At 34.7% G+C, this 20,445-nt stretch overlaps 1 protein-coding gene across 2 annotated transcripts in view; it reads left to right on the top strand.

Moving 5' to 3' along the window:
* LOC131050791 (dual specificity protein phosphatase PHS1) overlaps positions 1-20,445 on the top strand; it is a 156,452-nt gene that overhangs the window by 122,206 nt on the left and 13,801 nt on the right. For both annotated transcript variants that reach the window (XM_057985057.2, XM_057985059.2), the window contains 2 exons: positions 14,667-14,840; positions 15,828-15,988. In XM_057985057.2, the coding sequence (XP_057841040.1) occupies positions 14,667-14,840; positions 15,828-15,988 (335 nt within the window). The remainder of the gene's footprint in view (positions 1-14,666; positions 14,841-15,827; positions 15,989-20,445) is intronic.

Below are 20,445 nucleotides of genomic sequence, written 5' to 3'. Positions count from 1 at the left end.
GCCGCGTATTCTTTTCACACAACACATATCACTTTCAACAAACATATACATATATTTATATCATGTCTCAATAGAAAACACGATTCATCATGTCCTTACGTGAAAGATCACGTACTCCTCCTATTTGAACCGATTTTGGCTATAATTCAAATTATGGTGACACGTCATATACTAACACCACTTTGATTAATACATTTGTTTATTTATGTCTTCAAATCGATTTTTCATAGACCGATTATTTAACTTGTCCACTTTTAACAATTATCGGTCAACTATTGACCTGATACATGTAAACCCAGATTATTAACATTGATGCATATATTATAAATATAAACTTTTTTATTATCAGCATCGATAATTAATCTGTTCTTCATAAACTCTTCGATAGTCTTGTGGTATGTACTATTGTCTGTTCCTATATTCACTGTTCTTTCAGAGATAGACGTCTGTTGTATATAAATGGTTTGCTGAGTATTGTATTCATAGTCGCTTTCTCATTTGTAGTCGGCATGGACAAATGGCATATATTTATATTAACCTTATTCTTATAATTTGTATGCTGTTGTATTATATAAGTCGCTCGCTTCTCATACGGTGATGTTGCTTTCATTAATCGAAATAGTTATGATATTCAATACTAATGGTTCCTCATCTTGGAGAATCGACAAACTTGTAAATAATTTATTATCTGTGAAGTCCTCCTTTTATCTCTCATACAAAATTGATCTGCTTTATAAATGCCATCTTTCTTAATCAACGTAATTGTTGTTCCTTTATGTAGTCAGCCTTGTCAAAAGATCTTATTGCTGTATCTTAATCGTACCACCATTACTTCAACATTGTTTATTCTTGTTGGAAAAGTCTTATAGGTCTCGGGTCTTTCAATACAAGAATAATCCACGGTTTTCATGTAAACATTTCTCAATGTAACTTTGGCTTTGTTTATATCCTCCATTCTTTTTATAATCGACTTGTCTAATCTATTTGAATTGCTGTCATTAATCTACCATCATGCTGTATATTATCATTAGTCGCTACCATAAGTGACATTGCCAGCAAGGAAATATATGTCCTGAATCTCACCATGATATATTAATCAACCATTGGATATAGTCGATCACTATATTAGTTTATCCTTTCATTATACGCTGTTGTTAAGGTTATATTTGTTTATACATAAGAGTTGTCCTTTGTAATGAATCTTTTCAAACTGAACAGCAATGAATAATTTCTGACTTGTCTTGCATTGTAATGAATAGTTGCTGACATTAATATTCTATGATTATGGATAATCTCACAAGGTTGATTATGTTTCTTTCCTTTATATCTGAATTGCCTTTATATCTGAATTGAACACGTCTTCATGCTAATCGCTGATTCAGAGTCAACTTTGTCTAAGTGCTATGTTACCATAAGTCTTTGATTACTGTCGCTGATCAATCATGTTACCATACGTCTTTGTTACCATCAGTCTTTGTCTCAGTGCTATGTATTACTTACACGTGTTAATGAATTGTAGCTTCGATCGGATTATTCCTATCGATGAAATCAAATGCATAAGTGGCCTACCGGCCTTGAGCATTTGATCTCTATCCTTCTTCTGTATTCTGCTATGATTATTGGTTATCATATACATGATTGAAATATAACTATTATTGATAATGCTAATGATATTAATCATGCTGTTAATTTTGTTCATATCATTAATGTTAATCATGCTGTTAATACTAATCACATTGTTGATATTAATTTAGACATACATCAATATTGAGTATCGATATCCACATTGCTGATATCGATATCATACTATGCTATCAATAATAGCATACTATGATACCGATATCATATATATTAATGTTGCATTGATGTCATTACGGTTCGATAATGAGTATCGACCTTGGTTAAAATTACAATATGAATCGATATTAGTATCGATGATAATTAACAGCCAACACACGTTGATTAACATTAGTTTGTGTTCAGTGGACAGACATGTCTACGTAGAGACATGTCTCTACGTGGACTATGTCCGCGTAGAGACATGTCCCTACGGAGACATGTCTCCACTCATTAATATTTATTTTCGATCCAATATGATTTGGGAGGTACCGAAATCAATAAGTGCTAAACAAGTCTCAGCATAAATATATATTTTGGAATAGTTGGATCAAGGATATATCAGCAGCATTATATATACAGTTCTGATCTGCATTGCAATCTCATTGTATTGAAGCATCTCCTTATTAATATTGATATTAAGAATTCTGCAGATTGATATATATTCATATTACATTGATATTAATATATATCCAAGAAGAAATTATAGAGACATTGTGATCAACATATTATATAGAAAAATTTAAAAATACTATAACCTCTAAATCTGATCAAACTTTAACAACACGGTTCTTCACTATTAATATCAACTTCAATACTGATTGTCTGTGTCTCTTTATATAGTTTGAATGACAAAATAATGCTAAATAATGCTTTTACTGAACCGCCTTCACAGTCAATATGATCTCCATATATTTATGATGATATGTTTGTCAATATTCTTTGACATCAATAATAATAATTTCACTCTTGACATTAATGACAAGCTTATCTATAACATTGTCTACTTACTTTCTTGACATCAATGACAACATTGTCTTTGCTCCTTTGACATCAATGACAACATCTCCTACAAAATTTTCCTTTTTTTTTCCATTTTAAACTTGTGTAGTTGAATTCCATTTACACTTTCAGATTTTCATGTCAATGACATGTAAATGTAATGCTACTGTGCTTTCAACCCACATTAACCTGCTTTAGAAATTAGCTTTATTGATTGGGTGGTTTATGGAAGCTCTGATCTATTTAATAATAGATATATTAATTTAATTATTGGAAAGGAAAATCTACTTTTTTGCTTGGGGAGGGTGGTAGAACACACTATTTTACATAACAAGTACAATCTTTGCACTTTTGATGCTGGGTTGCACTGTATTGCAATGCTTCCTCCATTTTTCCACAATTGAATGATATGCCCAAAAGTCTGAAAATATGAAAAAGTGAATATAGACAAGTTAATCTCGAAGTCAGTAGAAGTAAATTATACATTGCACATTCTATCTAAGCTCCTTTTGATGTTCTTTAATAGATCTATTCAAGTCTTAACAAATTAATCAAGTATGGGGTCAACTATTGTTCTCATTCCCTTTTATTTTCCTATGCAATAAGTATGTTAGGTGGAGATAATATGTAGTATCAACAATATGTGATGGAACTTAATTGACATTTTTAATGTATTGTAAAAAAGTGCAACCTTTCTTTGAATGAATTTTGAAACTTACAGAGTCTATTTTAATGTTGTAAGTTGTTTAGTATAGTTGAAACTTGGCTATTGGCAACATAACTGTAAACACTTTAACAAACTCCCCTCAACGAAATCCTCTCTATAGGGAATAATCCAAGTTCCACCCAATGTGCTATAACTGACATTGCCAATTTCCTAATTTAATAAGGAAACTTATATTAGAATATTTGAATGAGGTTGTTGTATGCTTACACCTTGTTTAATTGGTCGTAGTTAGTATTTTATGAGGTTGTTGTAACCATCGTCTATTTTTAGTGTGTAACTACTTTTTCTTTTTAGCATATGTTCAATAACGTAACGTGGTACTCTCAACATGAGAAAGCATGCCATTTTCTCTCAATCTCATTCTTTGGTTTTACCAACATTGGTATTAAAGCCGGATTGTGTTGATCGTATGGATTTCAAAGAAGGTAGAGAATAGAGAAGGTCAAGCATGCAAGAAGTTGCTAAAAATGCAAGTTGCAAGGTTATATAGGTCATGTGAAAAATTGCGAGCATTGTTTGTAGTTGTTTTGAAGCATGTACGAATTTATGGAAGGTCATAGAAATCCATAGAAAATCATGGCCAAGACTAACAGTTGCGATTCACAAAATTATAGACATTTGAAGGAGTCACGTGGGAGAAGAGATGAAAACTACTAGTTGACAGAGCATGTTTGGGGTGTGAGAAATGAGTTACAAGTTGCATTCTGTAGTCATGGCTACCTTGAATAAGGTCATGTTTACTTGTTGCAAAGGATGCGGTTAGATCACATCTAAATCACATGAAAGAACAAATTGTGGGGCACAAAATATCCACCCTTGATCCTTGTCCAATTTTTTCACTCTTACTCCCTGAGTAATTTTGTCAAACAGTTTGTATGCAACTATAATAGTTTATTTGCAGGTTTATGTGTTTGCAGTTTTGTATTGATTTCATTCAGCATTCATAATGGATGGCATTCATACAATGCATTGACAAGAAAGTATAATAGCAGGATAATATTTATGTCCTCGAACTCGATATAACTGTTGCATAGAAATTTCATAGATAAGATTTATAATGAAGACCTTTATTTGATATAAATGATTTTGTATAGGATGTAAGTACAACTGATATGCAGTCCATTACCTGCCACAATAACACTCAGAAATTAAAAGCAGATAAGGGATCGGGTATCCCACAAAATAACTGCTTGACAACATACCCAATCTCCTGTATGAACAGCAGCAATGAAGTCCAATCTCCAATGTATGCATATCAGCAACGAAGTCCAAACTCCAATGTATGAACATGCAATAATGAAATCTGATCATAAAATCTGTCCCCAAACTGTCTAATGCCCAATCTCCAGTGTATGAACAACATACGAACAGCAGCAATGAACTCTGAGTCTGCAGCAGTCCAACAAACACAAATGATATGCTCAGCTTAAGGACAAGTCTCAGAATTTAATCAGCAGCAATTAGGCAAAGAAAACCACAATCCAAGCTTTCAGAAAACCCCAAGTCCAAGGCCCAAATCTGCAAACACTGAAGCTAGAAACCCCAGTGCCTAGGGCATAAGATGGTCACGCCATTCCACATCCTTAATCCACAATTAAATATATACTTCATCTCCAAATCCACCAGCATAAATAAATCAATCAAATCTTTAAAACACCAGCAAACTCCAAATAAAACTCCAGGCAAGGCGTCCAACACAGAGTTTGTAACTTAATCGGAATACCTGCAAATTTGTCTCTAAAAGAGACTTTACAAATTTGTTGAATCCAACTGTGAATGCATTGTAGATCTTTCTCCAACAAACATTAGTCAAGGTAGATCTTTCACCACTAAGGCCAATCTTCTCCAAGAGGGTTTTCATCCTTAGGAAGGCTGAGATGAATCAAGTTCAATTTTGAGAATCACAAGGTTTTTTCAGATAGAGAAATTGTAAACATCAACATACCAAATGAGCTCTCAATTCCCCTTTTTCTAAGTTTTTTAGGTAACTTTCTATAAACTCCTTTTAAAATCACTTTATTAATTTATTAAGCCTTTCAACTCCAAAATATGATTTAATTTACTTTTAAAACATATCCAGCACTTAAAGTCACCTTTAAGCGTTACATCATTTAAAACTTTCTATCCTCTTTCCAATGCATATAACACTGAGGTGCCCAATAAATATATTTAATTAAAAGGGTAGCCTTAGTGAAAATAATTAAATATTGCTCAATATTACACTCAATTGAAATTTGACTACGTAGGAGTGACCCGATGATAAAAGATGATAAAAAGACCTGATTGAGTCACTAAAAATAGATGCCCCCTCCAAGAATCTTGGAGCCCAAATCAGAAGTTGAAAATAACATTTGAAAGCGTCTTATGACTCCTCTAAACCATTCAAGTCTTTGGTAACATTAAATTACCCCTCTGAATGTGTTTACACAAACCCAAATAGTGAGCGACAAGTGCAATAGTAGAGAACCTGAAAATGGGGACCATAGAAGTTTATGGAGGGTCATAGAAATCCATAAAATTGTGGCCAAGACTAAGAGTTGAGATTTGCAAAATTATAGGCATTTGAAGGAGTCATGTGAGAGAAGAAATGACATCTGCTAGTTGATAGAGCATGTTTAGGACATGAGAAATGAGTTACAAGTTGCATTCTATAATCGTTGCCACCTTGAATAAGGTCATGTTTACTAGTTGCAAAGGATGCAGTGAGATCACATCTAAATCGCATGAAAGAACGAATTGTGGGGCACAAAATATCTCACAAAAAATTGTGGGTTGCAAGGGTACTTTTGTTGGAGCGTTTGCATAATTTCAATTAGGGCATGCAATTATAGTCATTGGTCGAAAAGTGCAGATTTTATTTGCAATTTGTAGACTAGGGAAAATGGGCACTACTAACAAATTATGAGTATTTTTTAGAAGTTTGAATTTATTTTTTAATATTGACTCCTTAAAATGTTTAAAATTTGCATTCAAATTTTTTTGTAGTTCACAATTTTATTTTGAGAGGGTTTCAATTTTTTTTTGGAATTAAAGGTCAATTTTTTGGGTCAAATTAGAAGGGTTGCCAAAGTTTGAAAATTTTCAAGAGAAAATTATTTTTTTGGGGTTAGGAAAATGGTAAATATATAGATGGGTATAATTATAATATCTATAGTCACAAGTACTAGCTATTGCCAAGCATCAAGAATGTGATAGAATTCTGTTAGGCACAAAAACTAGGCCTACTTTTTACCTAGGTGACTTTGCCAAATGTCATATGGAAGTTTTGTTGATTCACATGTTAGTTTTAGATGAAGTAGTTCTTGAAGTCCATCATGTTACATTTGCTAGTACATTATGGGATAATCTAAGAACTAATACCAAGTCTTAGAAAAAGGTGGGGTTTTGTATCTAAAAAATATATTGTTTTCTACCAAATTGCATGAGGGTGGGTCTAAATTAGATCATCTTTTAAAAATTAAACATCTTAAGGATTGGCTTGCCATGGTCAACAAACTTGTGGACGAGGAAGATATGGTTGCTTTGATCATCAATAACTTGTTGCTCTTTTATGTGACTTTTGTGAAGTCTTTGAACTTGTTGGCAGAGAGCCTGATTTGACCTTTGAAAAGGTCAATTCATACTTGCTGCTAAAGGAATGATGGCAAGAGTAGATGGGTGAAGCTTGTTTTAGGAGTACAAAATGTGCACTTGTTGCACAATTTTAGGGTATACACCTTAGTTCTCCTTCTCCCATGTCACAACCACAAAGAAAGGTACAAGTCTTCTATTGCCAAAAAATTGGGCATGTGAAGAATGATTGCAAGGAAAAGACGTATGATCTATACCGCAAGCATAAGAATGAAGCTAATGTGCTAAACATTGTTGAGGAAGACGATAAGGAGTATGCATTGATGGATTTTCTAGATAGTGTTACGTAGTTGTTGGTTCTTGGATTCAAGTGCATCTAGACATTGCACACGTTGAAAGGATTGGTATACTATTGATGGTCACAAGGATTTTGTTTCACTTGGTGATAGCAAGTTACATACAATTGAGGGGATAGGAGATGTTAGAATCACATTTAATGGCAACATCAAACTTTTAGTATGGAATGTTAGGTATGTTCCAAGTTTGAACAAAATTTACTCTATTAGTTAGATTGGTTATGAAACATGTATCAATGAAAGTTGAGCTAAATATAAATATATGCAATCCCCTATGGTATTAGCCTCCCCACCTAAGATGATACAATGATTATCATATATTTTGGCATTAACAAATGTAGCAAATCCTCCCCTTGGGATAAACATTGACATCATGTTTATTTCAATCATGCATAATTAGCCATCAATTCGTGTCTAACATGAAATTATGATGCATAGAAAATTAAACATGGCGTGGATTGCTATTAACTCTATAATTGTTAATTCTAAGAGATTTCCACAATCCATCATGTTCAGAGTGTAGTTTCTGGATTCGATTGTGTGTAAGATTTTTGCATCAATGTTTCGGATCACACTCCATGATCCATCATCAAGATGAAGAGAGTCAAATAAGATGAAAAGTAGCAGACTTGGAATAAAAAGGAGGGATAGGAGAAGAGTGCACGAAGTACGAGATACCAAGAGAGTCACACATCACTAGAAGGACAAGAGAGGAAATAAAATAACAAATAACAAAGAGAAAAAAGAAAAATGAAAAACCAAATTAAAGACAACTAAATGAATAAAAAAAAGATAAATATATATATATATATATATATGTATACAAATATTTAGTATATGTATACATATATGAAATAATTTATATATAATCTATATATATATATATATATAGTGTGTGTGTGTGTGTGTGTGTGTGTGTGTGTGTGTGTGTGTGTGTGTGTGTGTAAACCCACACGCTCAAAAACACCAAAAAAGGAAAGACCTCAGCTATTAAACTATTGAAAAATAAAAAGAACTAGAACTATGAAACAAACATCCATATACAAAAAAATAAAAAAAATAAAAAAAGTAAAATAAAAAAAAGGAAAATAAATATATATATATATATATATATATATATATATATATATATATATATATATATATATATATATATATATATATATATATATATATATATATATATATATCCACACACACAAACAACGAAAAGGAAGGACCTCAGCCAGAGAACAGATGAAAAAATAAACCTGAGCTATGACACAAACAACCAAATATATATATAACAAAAAATAAAAATACAACAAAAGAAAGGACAACAACACAAAAGGGAAGAAAGGAAGGAAAAAGCGAAGGGGACCCAAAGGATAAAAAAGAAGAAAAACAAAAGCGACAAAAGGCACAAGGGGGGAGAAAGTAGAAGAAGGAAGATAAGAGAAAGGAAGAGGAAACCGAGAGAGGGGAAGGATACAAAAGGTTAAGGGGCTAAGAGAGGAAGAAGGCAAAGGAGGAGGACTATTTGAGCTTGGACAACAAGGGGTGCCAAGAACCACTAAGATTCCAAACATCATCCCGATTGAGGTTGGAGGGATGATTGTAGATTTCTATAGCTTCCATGAGTTTTCTTTTGAAAATTTTTTCTTCTTTGAACAAGATTTGGGTGCTCTCTAAACAAATATGGTGCTTTGTTGACAGAGAGTGGTCCGCAAGGGCTGACCTAAGGGTACGCTCATGCTAGATGTCAGCACCATGCTCTTTGATTCTAGTGCTAAACGAATGACCAGTTTCCCCAATGTATGGCGAGTTGCAAGAACACAAAATCTTGTAGACACCAGAGTCAAGGAGAGGATCTCTATGGTCTTTGAGAGGAGGGATGTGGTTCTTTAGCATAGAGAGAGGTTTGAAATAACATCGAATGCCTTTTTTATGAAGGATCTTGGCAATTCTGTGGGAAATGCCTTCAATGTAAGGGATGGCAGCAAAGCAATGGGTTTGGGGTTAGGAGGGCTTGGTCAAGGAGTGAAAGCGAAAATGGGCTTGGTTGAAGGCCCTGGAGATTTGCTTGTTAGAGTAACCATAGTGGACACCATAGGCTCCCCTACCTACAAGTTGGCTTTGTTCCTCGCCAAATTGATTTTCCCTCTAGTTGGGAAATCTGAGCACCCAAATCTTGTTCAAAGAGGAATTTTTTTTCAAAAGAAAACTCATGGAAGCTACAAAAATCTACAATCATCCCTCCAACCTCAATCGGGATGATGATTGGAATCTTAGTGATTCTTGGCACCCCTTGTTGTCCAAGCTTAGATAGTCCTCCTCCTTTGCCTTCTTCCTCTCTTAGCCCCTCCTTCCCCTCTCTCGGTTTCCTCTTCCTTTCTCTTATCTTCCTTCTTCTACTTTCTGCCCCCTTGTGCCTTCTTTCGCTTTGGTTTTTCTACCTTTTTATCCTTTGGGTCCCCTTCGCTTTTTCCTTCTTTTCTTCCCTCGTGTTGTTCTTTCTTTTGTTGTATTTTTATTTTTTGTTATATATATATTTGGTTGTTTGTGTCATAGCTCAGGTTTATTTTTTCGTATGTTCTCTAGTTGAGGTCCTTCCTTTTCGTTGTTTGTGTGTGTGTGGATATATATATATAGATTTATTTATATATATTTATTTTTCTTTTTTTTAATTTTTTTAATTTTATTTATTTTATATTTTTGTATATGGATGTTTGTTTCATAGTTCTGATTCTTTTTATTTTTCGTTAGTTTAATAGTTGAGGTCTTTCCTTTTTTGGTGTTTTTGAGTGTGTGGGTTTACACACACACACACACACACACACAGAGATATATATAGGTATGTATACATATATATTTTAGATTATATATAAATTATTTCATATATATATATATATAATTTTAAATTTATAAATATATATGTATACATATATTTATCTTTTTTTATTTATTTAGTTGTCTTTAATTTGGTTTTTCATTTTTCTTTTTTCTCTTTGTTATTTGTTATTTTATTTCTCGTCCTTCTAGTGATGTTTGACTCTCTTGGTATCTCGTACTTCGTGCACTCTTCTCCTATCCCTCCTTTTTATTCCAAGTCTGCTACTTTTCATCTTATTTGACTCTCTTCATCCTAATGATGGATCATGGAGTGTGATCCGAAACGTTGATGCAAAAATCTTACACACAATCGAATCCAGAAACTACACTCTATAATTGTTACTTATTAAACTTTATCTAGTTGGACATAATCATGAGTTACGATAGTATAGGTTTGCACAATTTAGTAATTAAAATCATAAGATAAAGATTATTATTATTATCCTCATCATCATCATCATGGGTACAACTTCATATGAATACTTAATGAATGTAGTGTTTTCACCTATTGGGAGCATGATGCTGGTAATAATCACTTATAGCGAGTAAACATTACTGATGTATGCCTCCACATAGTTGGATAATCCACTATAGTATACAATCCAAGTATATCATATGAGTTTTGTTTAATAAATCTGTGTAGGATTAGTGAATGAGCTTAGACTCAAGTTCTCTACATTGGTAATTATATTAAGAACATCTTATGATATGGTGGATATCCTACCATGTTTATTCACAATCACAAGAATCATTTAATTATGTGTCAAGCACAAGATTATCTAATCCGAGAATCAGGCTGTTATAAGAATAGTGAGTTACCTAATAGGAAATTGAAACGAAGATATTAAGAATATCATTATCTCTAATATTATGAAATGTATACCTTTATATGAAGACACGATGTACATAATGTTGTCAGTTGTCTTGAGACTATAGGAGTCAAATATTGATCATGCCTAATGCAAGTTTGTAAACATGGTTAGGTGTCTTTTGAGATTCAAAAGGATTTTATGTTATTTTGTTAGAATGGTGTCATATATTATTATGATACACAATATTATCAAACCACATAGAAGTGTGTTGGTGTAAATAAATATTCATTATGGATATTATTACACTTTACTTAAGTTAACTTAGGATAATGCATCTCTTCATAGTTTGGATTTGAGACACTTAGGGAAGTGTGCACATAGGGATAGAGCTTGTAGGAGAAATTCCACCTTTTGTGGTCTTATTTTGTTGTTACACTCCACATTCGGTGGGTCATCCACCTCTTGTGGAATATTATATTATTTCTCCTACCTACCCCTAGTATTTCTTACCTACCCTTGTTTCTCATTGAGCTGCATGTCATGATTGTGTGCTCGTACATCCATATGGCCTTGCCTATATAAGCAGGCCTATATTCATTGTATTGGTCAATCCAGTTGATCATTTTCATATTGATGAGAATACAGTTTGTTCTTGTGATTCTTTTGTCTCTATTTTAATACTTTTCATTGTGCCCTTGATCTTGGCAAAATCTCACAAAGTGGGACCCAACTAGGAGCCTTAGTAAGACCTTTGCATTATTTTTGCATCATTATGATATTATGATTACATGTGTTTATTGACCTCTTAATTGTACCTTAACCTTGATAAGCTAACTATTTTGGGAATTATTAAGCCTACTATGGCTGTGGGATGATGGTATGTGTGTGTATGAATCATGGATAAAACAAGAATAAACCTACAGTGTAAGATATATGAGATTTTAGACACTTGTGATATTGGAAATCTTAGACGTAATGTTATATGGAGAAAATATCAAGATGCTTATAATTATGGACCATTTGGGAAATTCTATTGTAGTGGCAATGGGTTAATTGAGTTCCTTTATGTCATTTTATACTTGTTTGTGCAACAAAAGTATATGCTAAGTAACTTTAGAAGGGTATTTGGGTACTGGGGTAAATGCTTTTATATGTTTGCGAGATATCTATTGACCCATAGGTTAGAAGAATCTCCATATTAAATCTAGTAGGTCTATATTGAAAGGTAGTGTTTTCTTGTGGGTTTGTGTAAACTAAGGTAATTTCAAGTTGAGTTATGGGTTTAACCTTAATTTGATAAAACCAACCTTGGGGTGTTCAATTTGGTTTAGGATAATGAAAGGACTTGAGTCATAACCTCGATATCCTTAAAGGGAAGTGTTATAGTATGGGTTGGTAAAGTAGGGACTAAGTTATGATTTTTCACTATTGTTGTGTTATTAACTAATGAAATCTTGATTATGTGAAAATTGGTGCATAGGTCCTTGAGAGACCATGTTAGGAGAACTAGGTGTGACTTTGACCCATTTGGAAGCGGGAACATAGGCAGTCCTTGGGTGAAGGATGCCCTTGTGACCTCAAGTCCATAGGGGAAGGGTTTAGAGGGGGAATAACTCCCAAGTTATGGGTTTGTTCCTAATCGGTTTGACCTTCTCACTTCACTCTTCAAATAAGGCTGAAGTGGGTATTATATGGTTACGAAAATCCGATCATTGGTATTTAATATATATTGTGTTTTGAATAGCGAGTTGAATAAGTGATGGGGTTGGCTACCTTATAGTCAGTTTGTCTATCTATTGAGGAGAGGCCATCTTATGGTGGATCCAAGTGATCCTATGTGGTTGTGAAATTTAATCCTATACCTATAGGGCTTTGTGTATATACTCTTAGATTGGTCCTTTGTGATCTACTTGTTCTAAATTAGGAGCCTCTTGTCTAGTTATAGTGCTAAGCTAAGTACTGGTGCTGACTTTTATGGCAACAGATGGAGTTAGGACCCTACGAGGGCATAGGTAGAGGATTGCATTCCTCTAGCACATAGATTAGTTCTCTCTATACGAGGTGATCATCGAAGAATAAATCCTATGACTTGCATAAGATAAGCTTATACAATTGAGATTGATTGTAGTCAAGGAGCGTACTATGCCGGTAGATTGTTAGTCGTACCACCTAGTTAGCAGATGGTTACTGCCAGTTGCATGTAGGCAAGGGATACCTTGCATTGATCTAGGGTATTGGGTGGATTCCGCTAGGAGCATGTAGGCTTGGGGGCTGATTGCATGCCGACGATGGATGTCCTTGTTGCTTAGCCATTCGATGGATTACAGGGAAGAGAATTTCTAATAATAGGTAGGTAATAATTGGACCAATCTCATTGTATAATTTTGGGCATATCTAGATGTGGAAATGGTATACTTGGCTTTGTTAGGACGAGGATGGACACTCGGTGTAGTATGAGATACATTGAATCCTATTCCCACTTGCTCGTTGGTGCAAAAGATTGGGCAAAAGAATGTGTCCCACGCTGTACTGCATAGTGTACCGACATTCCTTTTATCTGGGATGCACCATGGGCACGTGGTAGCTAGCAGTTATGTATATGTTGCTCCCTCACTATGTAAATGCTATTCACTAGGTATGTGATGCCTACTGAAGCTAGTCACTGTATACGAGAGGTGTATATTGAAGCTAGTCCCTATGGATATGTGATGTATGTTAGAGCTAGTCACTATATATATGTGATGTAAGCAAGAGATAGTCATCATGTGTGTGATATGTATGAGCTAGTCACTATGTATATATGGTAAGTGGGCTCGACTTACTCTTTTTGGAATTGGGAATTTTTGGATGGTTATGACCCCCTGTGTAATTGTGTATGTATGTACACTACTTGAAGGCAATTAGCTATTACTTTATTATTGTTGGGCTAATTTTAATAAATAGTCCCTCTAAACTTCAGGGACGAAATACGAAGCCTCTGACTTCCCTGAAAGGGATATGTAGGCAGGGTCATTGGAAATGAACCCTTGAGGCTTCGGTCCAGGTCTAATGGGGATCTTGACCTCAAGAGCTTACCACCTTTGAGTGCAAGCGTTAGTGGTGGGTTGAATTGTCACCACTATGGCAATTGAAGAAATTAAGAAGTTGACACTTCTAAGTTAGATCAAGAAGTTTGGTCGATTATGTTGGTAGTTGAGGATTAAAAATAAATAAATTAGTAGCAACTGAGGGTAGTTGTTACAAAAAATGCCTTTTAATGCTTTTGTTAAGCTTCATTTTAGGCCCTTTCAGGTAGTTTGTTCAGTTATTGAAGCTTTAACAGTTTGTTTTTGTAAGAATGCTATATGTAGAACATGATGTTCGAAAGAACAGACTCATTATTCTTGAATACTGACTTGGTGATAGGCAATTGTTGGGCACTTCATATGAGACTTCACTTATTTAAATTTTGTGTTGCTTTTACTATGCAGATGATATCTGGGCTTTTAAAGTTTTTGATGATGTGTTTTTATGTTCTGGATTCCTATTTATCCCATAAAATGTTGCTTTAACAATATTTAGCAGCAGTAGCGGGCATATATATATATTTTCTATCTTCTTTTATGTCATTTGTATGAATTTAATTTACATTATCTGAGGAAATGTTTTATATTATTTTCATTTGACATCAGAAGAGGAATACTTAATATTGTATCGGACATGTCTGTACAGGTTACAGTTAATTCAGGTGGTCTAGTGTTCTTTGCACTTTTCAGAATTCATCAAGCAAGAGATGGATATTCAGAGGGGGTAGCAGTGATAAAGTTTTCTTCCACAAGGATGGCCACTCAGGCTGAGCGTTTAGGTTATGAATTTGCTAAATGTTTTGGAGTCCAAACACCCCAAGTATGAATTCTCTTTTGTTTTGAACTTTTGCTTTAGTTTCAAGTTTCAACTGCCTTCTTCATGAGTAGAGTTGTTTTGTTTAAAATTTATCCTTATCAGCTTCTGAAATTCAGCATATGTAACCTTTTGAAACTGTCTGAATCCATTTCTCTCTTTTTAACTCATTCTTGAAAATGAATATTTTTTCTGTATGGTGTTATACATTATGCTCATTTTACCTGAATTTTCAGCTCCCATATGTATGCTCACATGTTTTTCATGATATGAGTTCTTGGGGGATTATTTGTTTCTAAATTAATTTAACAACTGTCGCCTAGAGCTCTTAGTCTTGCATTCACATTTGAGTGGGATAATGTCAAGATAGGGTCTTACTGTTTCCTTATTCCATTTTATTTGCTTCATCTTTGAGGAGTGTGAAAAGAATATAAAAAATGTGCTAATTTTTAAAATGTCAGAAGTCTATAAATGCTTGGAAAAAATATGGTCTATGTTCACAAGCTGCATGTCAGGCTTAAGGAGTAGAAGCCAGTTTTTGCCATATCCTTGCAGAATTTGGAGGACCTCCCAGCTGGAGCAATGTTAGCTCTCCAAAAATTAAATTTTGATGTGTAATATACTTTGCACAATTTTTGGGGTAGATATGGAACGTAATCAAGCACTTCAATTTTATGTTTTTAAATGCTTTTTGGTCTAATTGTTAATATGCTCTTTGAGACTTCACATATAAATTGGCGACTGACTTTTTACGTTAGCAAATATATGCTAAAAATGGTAGTCTGATTTTCTGCTTTAACTGCAGAATATTATGAATTTTGGGGGTATATACTAGAGAGAGAGAGAGAGAGAGAGAGAGAGAGAGAGAGAGAGAGAGAGAGAGAGAGGAGGCGAGGAGAGGGAGAGGGAATTTACATTGCACCAATTTAATGAATGAGAGAAAAGAAGTGGCTTCAAAGATTACATTTAATAATTGTATTTATTGTTGTGCAGGCTAGAGTTATACACAATTCGAGTGCTGAATGGCAGAGCATCAAGGATGCTGCTGAGAACTCAAGAAATATGGCAAGTGCAGAGGGAGATGAGATGGGCAAAACCACATGCACTGAAATACTAGAAGCACTTGAATTGAGTCGCTGTCTGCTACTAATGGGGTGAGCTCATGGTTAACTTATTCTCCTTCTATAGTAAATGGATTTTCAAGCAATTGTTTAACAAGAAGCCCTGTAGGAATATTGGTGCCATCTAACAGAGAGGGGTCCTAAATATAATTCTACTTTGGTTGTTTTCAGTCTTTAATATAGTTCTTTCTTACTTTGTTGAGATTCAAATAGAATCTTATTATAAGGTTTTAATTGTAGACGTCTCCATGCTTCTATGCATTTGACTTGTGTCCAAAGTATGTTGATTTTGGATGTGATATAACATGAAATGGCCTTTTTGTAAGAAGCAAGTTTAAGGTAACTAATCGATGTGATTTGTTTTTCTAACGGCCTCTATACAGGAGTGGGTTGAAGTACTAAACAGTCATCATATTAATATGTTCAAAACATGCTTAACAAATGAAAGATTCCCAACTAGTTGTTCACTGAGAATTCTGACTTTACCCTCGGACAATTCTGATTTTCTGATTTTCACTGAGTTTCTGAGTTTTTTTGAAAGTTTGCAATTTTGGATTTTTGGTTTTTGCTTAGGAGTGTGATACCAAATATTAATGCAAAGGGTTTAACATTCATCACATCCATAAGAATAACACTTTCTTGAGCATAATTTACAAATTAGTACGGACTGATCTAAAATTTAGAACTCTGATTTTTACTGACAGCTTCAATTAATTTTCCAGATCTAAATATTAGAATATTGAATAACAAGAATTCCCATACCCGGAGGTCCAAGCCAAAAGGAAGCAAGTTTAGTGGTGCAACCAATGACATGAAAATGCATACATGCAAAGCAGATCTGATTTTAAATGCTGATATAACCCTGTCTGCTGCTCCAAATGGTACTGCCAGCAAGAATATGGTATGGCTGAGTCAAAGGATGACTCCAATGCTGATGTAAATTCTCGATCTGCAATCTGATGGTAAATTTCTGCCTTACAGCTGACTGATCTGCAATTTCCTCCTCAATAAATCGATACCCAGCTGATAACAAACTGAAAATATGATGCTCTTGCCTTATTGAGGGCTGGGGCTACGTCCAACTCTCACTTCTCCCAAGAGTTTTCGTTGTTGGAAGCCAATCTGCTGTAGAATACTCCTTTCCAGAGCTCCCACCTGTTACTGATGTAAAAAATGAACATGAATATATCTCAAATGGCTACCTTTTCCTTCTTTTATTTACCTTTTTTCCCAGCCCTAACCCTAATTTCGAATTAGTGTTTTCATTTCATGTATTAACAATGCTTTATTTTATATTATAATGCCCTCTCTTGGTTCGAATTAAGCCAAGGGTCTATTTTATCATAATATAAAATGGCCGCATTTTAAGTTATAACTTGGTAAGTTATAACTTCTAGGTAAATGTTTTCCATGGGCACTTTATTATAATATAAAGTAATTATAATCATTCACTTTATAATTATTTATTTAACCCAACTTAGGAAATATTTAAATATTTCCCAATTTATTCATAAAATGATCAAATGGGCTCAAAACTGAAAACTGCTTGTAGCCACTTGATTGTGAAGCATGCTTGAACCTCATAGGCCAACTGGTAGTTCTCCTCTAAAATCTAGGGATGCTCCTAAAAAGTAGGAGACTGACCCTGTCAACCTGAAACTAAACCCCAATGGTCCTCCTCTGCTGTGTGTACCTCTGGAAGGTCTGTTAGTGAATTGGGAGTTCCTCCTATAAAATAGGAGCACCTCTTAAAAAATAGGAGATGCACTCAAAGTCTCCAAAACAAAACGTTCCCAGAGGTCTCTAGATGCCCCCTAGACCACTCCCAGTCAATCCCCAAAAAATAGGGATCCTTCCTAAATTTTAGGTTACTGCTGTCAACTGCTCCAAACTGCCTGAAAGGCTCATGCATGACTCTCTAAGCCCCTGAGTTGGTTCCCTCCACGCTCTACTGGCCTAAGGGAACCAGATAATAGACCAAACCTGCTAGAAATGCTGTCACTAAGGAAGGGCAAAAATTGGGGACATGACAACAAACATATGAATAGTAAAGGGAAAACTATACATTGGTAAAATCTCTTGATTTTGGCTGCAATATAACATGAAATGGACCTTTGTAAGAAGCAAGTTTGTAAGGTAGCTGATCTATATGATTTTCCTTTTTAAAAGATTTATACAGGGGGACTAAGGGCCTAGATTTGGGGATGGTGGCACAAATATACTAGGAATGACATGAAGCTTTGAAATTACTCAATTTTTTTTTTATATTGCATTGAATGAACAATGGAAATTCCGAATATCAATATATTTGTATCATATTGAAAATACGATTGGCCAATGGCCCAATGCCTCAAATCATCATTCATCCCCAAAGTTTGTGCCAAAATCCTTATCATTCCAATTGCTAAACTGATCAAAGTCAAGGTCGTCTAAAGTAATACCAATCAGCCTTGTCTATGCTACATCTTCATCAACTTGTGTTGGCTTCTTTGACACTACATCCCATTGGGTTGCTGGATTGTTCTTGTACATTAGCATGTTGTGTTTAATGAGAAACAAGGCTCTATATATAGGTACAAGTTTCTTCGCACTCTTAGAGGTAAGTTGTTTCCTCTTAATAGAATGGATGAAACTATAAGCAAATTAGCTCCTCCCAGCAGCAAAAGAATTAGAAACCTAAGATAGCATACAAATGGCCAATGAGGTTGTCAAATTATTAGGCCCATTGTAGAATTTGATTCACTTGTGCCATAGTTTCCCTATCCATCTTGGGCTCCTTCGAAAATCCCCCATGATTGGCAAATTTTGTCCACTCAATATGAATGATGCTGTCTTGTGTAGAATGGTACATCTTCTGAACGACCATCATGAACCTTGCCTTCACTTGAGTGTCCTCTATAGTGGTAATTTTGCTAGGCCTTTGCTCTTACCACTTTAGGTTCAATGCATAGGTAGCATGTGCAAGGGAGAGTTGAGCTTCTTCCATTGATGATTGGTTGAATGTCTTCATTTTCAAACTCTAATGTGAGGTCTTTCTCTTGTACAATGGCCTTCGATGGGTCAAGCATACCGTCATTGTATTTATATGCCCTTCCAAGGGTAGATCCATTTGTGTCCTCATATCTAGTAACTTTGGAGACTAGAGCAATGATGACAAAAATGCATCTTGTATTATAGCTCTAAAAGTGTCACTCTCCACCACATCCTTCACCGTCCTCCCTTACATTGTCTTAGAATTGGGCCACAATTCCACTTTGCTTGATCATTAGTTGCAATGCCTCATGCAACTTAAGCATCTTCTCCAAGATAATGATGTATGATGCATAATAATCTCTATAGGTTTCAAAATCTCTTTAGGGAAGGTCCTAAAGAGTGCAAAATTTAGGTTAACAAATCCATACATCAAGTTTTTATTACCATAGAAAAATGACATCCACTTGTTCAATTACCTCTCCACTAAACCGTCACATCCAAATATAGTGAATAAATTAATAAATCCGTTCCCAAGGAGAAATGCCAAACATTTATGAGTGCATAGAGTATATATTCGATGGAACCAAATTAATATTGCCGTCATATTTGAACATTCAACCAATGATGTGGTATATAATCTGACTTGGCAAGAAGTTGACAACCAAGCAGCCAGCTTAAGCGCACACACAGGCAGCTCAATCGAACAGGCAAGCAGCTCAACCAAGCAGGCAAGTAGCTCAACTAGACAGGCAAGCAACTCAACCAATCTGACAAGCAGCTCAACCAGACAGGCAAGCAGCTCAACTGAAATTTCAATTCAATCTGTGAACCTCATCAACTGACCTTTGACATCAATGACAAAATATTCAACACACATTGATACATACATACATGCATGCATGCATACATACATACATATAATATCCATGTTACTGAGTTCGCTGGTTTTGGTCGCCGCACCCGAACTTGGTTTGTCCGGGTTTAGGTTTGTCCCAGGTATTCCAATTGCCCTTTGCTGTTTTTCTTCTGCCATTCTGCATTGTTCCATCGTCCAATTCAATTATGAACTATCAATTGGCATTTGGCATTGATCAATGATGAAGTATCATACTATCAAATGTATTTAATTTTATAATTCTGTAGATTTCTTTAAATTTTTGTGTATGTGTGTGTATATATATATATACACGAACGGACCCGACCCACAAACTCAAAGGGCAAAAATATTTTTGCTCGAACCCACAAACCAGGCTTGTGTGCTTGAACCCAAACTGGTAACTTATATAGTTTTTGATATTTTAACTTATTATAATATCATTATGAGAAAGGAACATTACACAAAAGGTACTTGTATCGGATACATTTAGGTTTGACCTCCCAAAACTGTAGGTAATGGACTAAAGGCGTTCCATGCATTCCTTTTTGTACAAAGTTTGACACTCCGTATGGGGATGCTAGAAAACTTCAAGTTATGAAAAGAGAACCTGTGAATTGAGAGACAAATGCACTTACCTTAG

The sequence above is a fragment of the Cryptomeria japonica genome, chromosome 2, assembly GCF_030272615.1.
Source record: "Cryptomeria japonica chromosome 2, Sugi_1.0, whole genome shotgun sequence".
NCBI lineage: Eukaryota > Viridiplantae > Streptophyta > Pinopsida > Cupressales > Cupressaceae > Cryptomeria > Cryptomeria japonica.
This window is presented reverse-complemented; position numbering and strand designations above follow the sequence as displayed.